This window comes from Hippocampus bargibanti, linkage group LG03 (genome assembly GCF_051943395.1).
Source record: "Hippocampus bargibanti isolate YZ-2025 linkage group LG03, ASM5194339v1, whole genome shotgun sequence".
NCBI lineage: Eukaryota > Metazoa > Chordata > Actinopteri > Syngnathiformes > Syngnathidae > Hippocampus > Hippocampus bargibanti.
The window spans coordinates 32,085,708-32,091,708 of NC_142736.1; the positions used below are offsets into that span (position 1 = coordinate 32,085,708).

General features: G+C 41.6%; 3 protein-coding genes across 6 annotated transcripts in view; 2 read left to right on the forward strand and 1 right to left on the reverse strand.

Moving 5' to 3' along the window:
- The window catches only part of pros1 (protein S), a 106,109-nt gene that overhangs the window by 84,713 nt on the left and 15,395 nt on the right, over positions 1-6,001 (forward strand). The window lies entirely within an intron of this gene.
- The window catches only part of slc9d1 (solute carrier family 9 member D1), a 32,761-nt gene that overhangs the window by 19,174 nt on the left and 7,586 nt on the right, over positions 1-6,001 (reverse strand). For 2 of the 3 annotated variants that reach the window (XM_088993112.1, XM_088993113.1), the window contains exon 1: positions 3,663-3,793. The gene's annotated coding sequence lies outside the window, so the exon portion shown is untranslated. Of the gene's footprint in view, positions 1-3,662; positions 3,813-6,001 lie in introns of those variants that run through there. The other variant, XM_088993111.1, reaches the window with a different exon arrangement.
- adprhl1 (ADP-ribosylhydrolase like 1) overlaps positions 3,964-6,001 on the forward strand; it is a 7,844-nt gene continuing 5,806 nt past the window's right edge. For both annotated transcript variants that reach the window (XR_016114578.1, XM_088993115.1), the window contains exon 1: positions 3,964-4,177. Coding sequence is in view for 1 of the 2 variants with exons in the window: in XM_088993115.1 (XP_088849241.1) it covers positions 3,964-4,177 (214 nt within the window). In the remaining variant the exon portion in view is untranslated. The remainder of the gene's footprint in view (positions 4,178-6,001) is intronic.

Below are 6,001 nucleotides of genomic sequence, written 5' to 3' on the forward strand. Positions count from 1 at the left end.
ATATAAGGAATTTATCAGCCTGTGCAAGCGGAGGTGGCCACTGGAGGTCGCCATTTTGTGCCTCTTTTCTGATGATCCATTGTTGCCCCAATGTTGCCTCAAAATGGCATGGAATAAATTATTTAATCCATTGCAAACATGTATGCTTTCCTCTTCAGAACTATTTGAATCATATTCATAACAAGAAAGCATATTCTCTGAATCTGAAGCCATTGTTTTGATTCTCCAGCAATGCAAGACGTCTTGGCGTGACGTCACGAACTGGGGGCGGGACTTTCTGAAAATGCCCAATTCACAGCTCAATTTTTTGAAGATTTTGGACACTTGAAGTCATTTTTATTGGTGTTTTGTTAAAAAACAAAAAAGTGACGTCGGTTGTCCTTTAACAGTCACAGGATGTGTTTTTCTGTGCGCGAGTAGCGGCAGTCACACGCGCCAGCTCACTCAACCCGGAAAAGCTTAAATAGGTAGAAAGCTAGCTCACTAGCTAATTGATAGCTAGCTAGATAGCCCGATAGGCAGCCAGATAGCTAATAGCTAGCTAACAGCTAGCGAGACAGCTAGCGAGATAGATAGATAGATAGATAGATAGATAGATAGATAGATAGATAGATAGATAGATAGATAGATAGATAGATAGATAGATAGATAGATAGATAGATAGTAGTAATAGATAGATAGATAGCCAGCTAGCTAATAGTTAGATAGATAGACAGTCAGCGAGGTAGATAGATAGATAGCCAGCTAGGTAGCAAATAGCTAGCTAGCTACATAGTGTATTTTGATTTCGATTAAGACCAATGTGGACATGAAAGATAAACATGATCAAAAATTGTCAAATGTTACAACATTGACGCTAACATGAAATGTTAGCATGATTAAAAATAGCCATCTTAACATCTTTTATCCATCAATTTCATTTCCCCGCGAGATCTTTTGCACTTTTGTTGGCGTCAAGCTGTCGTGTGATCTCGAAACGTCAAACGTGAATGCTACAAAACAGGTTTTGCCCATAGTGTGCAATGTTTGGGTTGTTTGTGTACTTTTGGCACATACTGTACACTTTAGCGATTGTTACGTCCCAAAAGCGTGATTGTTTATCACAAGAGTGTCAATAAAGCATCCGTGTGGACTGCATTGAAGACGTTAGAGTATGTCAGTGGACTTTCATTAAAAAAAACATACATAATAAACTGAGTGATAGAGAATAGACAGAATAGAAGTTATCATATTTAAATGTTTCATGCTTAGAAGACCCACAATGGAAGCACAGAAAATCTGGGGTCAATCTGAAGTGAACAGACATAGCCTGTTAAACTGTCATCTTCATGTAAAAGTGATTCAAACGTGGCCGTAGATTTGATGGGCTCAAAATGGAAAAAGAGCATATAACTATGCTATAAAAATGCTATCGAGCTAGCTACCTAGCTGGCTGTCTATTTGCTATCCATTTGCTATCTGGCTAGCTAGATACATTAGCTATATGGCTATCTAGCTAGTTAGCTAACTGTCTAGCTGGCTATCTGTTAGCTATTTACTTCCGGGTTGAATGAACGCTGGCTCAGTGTATTAGCTAACTATCTAGCTAGCTGGCTATTAGCTATATATCTTTTGGCTATCTATTAGCTATCTATTAGCTGGCTAGCTCGCTTTCTATCTATTTACTTCTGGGTTGAGTGAACGTTGGCTCAGTGTATTAGCGAACTAACTATGTAGCTAGCTGGCTATTAGCTATATAGCTATCTATCTGTTGGCTATCTATTAGCTATCTATTAGCTGGCTATCTAGCTTTCTATCTATTTACTTCCGGGTAGAGTGAACGCTGGCTCAGTGTATTAGCGAACTAACTGTCTAGCTAGCTGGCTATTAGCTATATAGCTATCTCCCTGTTGGCTATCTATTAGCTATCTGTTAGCTGGCCAGCTAGCTTTCTATTTACTTCCGGGTTGAGTGAACGCTGGCTCAGTGTATTAGCGAAATAACTATCTTGCTAGCTGGCTATTAACTATATAGCTATCTAAGTGGCTATCTATCTAGCTATCTGTTGGCTATCTATTAGTTATCCATTAGCCAGCTAGCTAACTTTCTATTTGAGTGATTCCAGGTTGAGTGAACGCTGGCGCGTGTGGCTGTCACTATCACAGGTGACTTCTGAGTAGAGGCGGGCGACACCCTGGATTGGTCGCCAGTTCATTGCGGGTCACTTATAGTGATTAGATAACCATTGAATAATAATAATAATAATAATAATAAAAATAATACATTTAATTTCTAAGCGCCTTTCAAAACTCTCAAGGTCACTTTTCAGTCACGGGAGAAGTTTTTCTGTGGGTGAGCAGCGGCAGCCACACGCGCCAGCGTTCACTTAACCCGAAAGTAAATAGATAGAAAGCTAGCTAGCTAATAGATAGCCAATAGATAGCCAGCTAGACGACTAGCTATATAACTAATAGATAGCCAACCAGATAGCTAGCTAGCCGGCCAGTTAGCTAATTGATAGCAAATAGATTGCTAATAGAAAGCTGATCGATAGCCAATAGATAGCCAGCTAGACGACTAGCTATATAACTAATAGATAGCCAACCATACAGCTAGCTAGCCGGCCAGTTAGCGAACAGATAGCAAATAGATTGCTAATAGAAAGCTAATCGCTAGCCAATATTTACACTGTCATGCACAGTTTCTGACAATTTGACGTCTTTAGTTAACCAAATTGTCAGGATGTGTGAGGAATCCCAGAGAGAAAACCCAACAGCACAATCACTTCAACACAGATTCAAACCAGATTTTCAGCCTGCAAGGCAGACAAAGTCGCCTCTATCTCCTCCCGTTGGGGGCGGACAAGGTGGGATATCAACAGAGTGCAGCACCAGCTGACGAGCAGCCTATTAGCATCTCTTCCAAACCTAAATTCAGGACAACCGACGTCTCCGGACAAGATTCCACCGCGTGTAGCCATATTTTACGTTTTGAATATTCCGGAAGTCTTGTTTTTTGAGTTGGTGACGAGTCCTCACGTGACGTCACTGAAGGAACGCCCCTGACCGAGAAAAGGACACATTGTAGCAGTCCTTCCATCACGCCAATGCATTTTGCTGTACTTTGTTTGGTCTGAAAATTAAGGAAGTAATCAGCCCGTTTCCACAGGCTGTTTAATTCCTGACACGGAACTTTGTCGCCATTTTCTGCCTCTTTTTTGGTGCTACATTCCCCTCCCCCCCCATTGCCTCAAAATGGCACGGAATAAATCCTTTAATCGATTGCAAACATGTATGCTTTCTTCTTCAGAACTATTTCAATCATATTCATAACTGGATGAGTAACAAGAAAGCATCTTTTCCGAATCTGAAGCCATTGTTTTGATTCTGGAGCGAGGCAGTTTGTGAAGGAGTATCCCGGCGTGACATCACAAACAAGGGGGCGGGACCTTCTGAAACTGAAATTTTCTGAGGTCATTTTGAAGTAGTTTTAGCACACTTGAAGTCATTTTTATTGTTGTTTTGCATTTGACTCAAACTATCATACTGCGCGTTTTGGGTATTTTAGATGCTATCAAACGTTTTTCTGATGTCAAGAACCAAAAAAGTGATGTCGGTTGTCCTTTAAGCTACAGGGTCATGCTCATTGCCTTTTTAGGAGACACCCGATTCCCGGGAACATACCATGGCCACGGCGTCCAGAAGCTGCAGACGATAAAACTAAACTCCGACGCCAGACGCCGTCCTTGAATCCCAAAGTTCATTTTACGACCCATTTGGACTCTGTAGGGACGACCGGTGAAAAGCCAGAGGACAGCTGCAAGAACGGCAAATCTGGTGAAGGGACAATGACCAGAACATTGTTGGCACTGAAGAAAGTTTTGAAGGACATTTTGCAACGAGAACGTACTACTTAAAAACTATTTTTTTGGGGGGCTTTGGAGAGACAATCTGGACATTCATCACAAGTTGTGAGCTGAGTGCAATGGATAAATTTAAAGCAGGTATGGTCCTAGGCGGTGTCGGCGATGCTTTGGGCTTCCGAAATGGCCATTGGGAAAGTTGCCCATCGGGTCGGAAGATCCAAGAAGAACTGGCGTCCCTGGGCGGTCTGGGAGCGCTCAAACTGGACCCTGAAAACTGGCCGCTGAGTGATGCTACGCTAATGCACATGACCACGGCGGAGGCGCTTATAACGGGTATGTTTGGGATCCATTTTGAGTGACGGCATCGCTTTCAAATTTAACCATAGTGATACCTTGGCCTACGAACGTAATTGCTTCCCAGACAGGCTGTGTAGGGCGAAAAGTGTGTATCCCAAAAATTAATTTCCCATAGGAAACAATTAAAATGAGAATAATCCGTTCCCAGGTCCCCATAAAACATCATTTTCTCATTTTCTAAGCCTTAAAACTACACAAATTATACCTTATTTTATGTATAATAAATGTGCTCTGGTATTATAATTAAAGAAATAAACTGTACTGCATAATAAAGTCATTTTATTGACCTTTGTGATGGTTGTTGATGACTCGATGGAATGGAGTGGCCGGTTTTAGCAGCATTAAACACTTGATGAGGAACGTAGCCTTCTTCTTTCACCATCTTGAGGAATGATCCCTTGTAGGTGCTTTCTCTGCCATCATTTTACCTAGTTCCTCATCAATCGTGTTCTGTTTACCTGGGTTGATAGCTTTTTCCATCAAGTGTACATATGGCTTTTGTGGGTTATTTGTGGAGCCTGATTGATTGATGAGAATATTTTAACCTTGCAGTGTACACTCTGCCTTTGAACTATCAAAGTTGAAACAAGTCAAAATTTCACTGTTTTCTATCAATTTTCTCTGTCGTCTGCCTGTCTCTTTAATGTTAAAACCAACTCCCCTCACTGCTGCGTTCTTGACCAATCACGTGGCTTTAACCGAAGACTGGGGGCGGGGAATAGAAGACCAAAACAAGCCGGCCGCCATTTTCTTGTTAGGAGAACGGGCTCGTTGCCGAACGACACATCACTCATTGTGTATCCCGATATATAAAATAGTTCGTATGCCAAGGTAAAATGGTCATAAATTTAACGTTCGTAAACGGAAAAGTTCGTAAGCCAAGGGGTTCGTAAACCGAGGTATCACTGTACATTGTTATCGATGAACCGCCTCAGTTTTGCCTGGAAATCAAACTACAAACCGCCAGAAAGTATCTTGGTCCTAACCCGAATGCCATCTAAAGCCCCGCGGGGAATAGCAATAAACGTTTCAGGACGTGCTAGTCCAAAATAGCATTGACGACTTTAGCTACGGCCCACGCGAACAATAGCTGGTCGGACTCTGCCGGTAACAAGGCAACAGGAATATGGCGATGACATCTTTTGAGATTAGGTGTCCGTATTTAGCTACGTCCTGGAATGCTAGCACACATACAAACGTCAATCAACACGCGAGCCAGAGCCAGACTGAAATATTATAGCCTTTGGTCCACACCCAGCGAGCCGTTTGGGACCTAGCGCAGAGACAGACATGAGAACTTTGAGCTAATGTGTGTCACTCTAAACAGGTTTTTTTTACGCTGCATTGAATGTTTATGTCGTCCTAAAACTCCATATTCTGTGGCTCCTGGAATTTGAGTGACAATGACGACAACCCTGGCGCTAGAGTGGACACGTTTTTTTGCACGTCGTCTGGCAGCGAATGAGTGGACAATTTATATTACATATTAGCTCTCTAGCTAGCTCGCTATCTATTAGCTATATAGCTCGCTACTTAACTATTTGAGTCAGGAAACATATTCGATATCTTGCTAGCTAGATAGCTATTAGCTGTATAGCTATCTATTAGCTAGCTAGCTATCTTTTTGAGTTATTCCGGATGCTACAATATTATTCTACTGCGCAACAAATGTCGAATAAAATCAAATAACATCGAGAAGTATGAAGAAATAAGAGAAATTAGAATGAAAAAATACAGCTGATCGTGTCAACATAATCATTTTTACGCTCCTACAAACACTGTTAGCATAAATGCTACGTC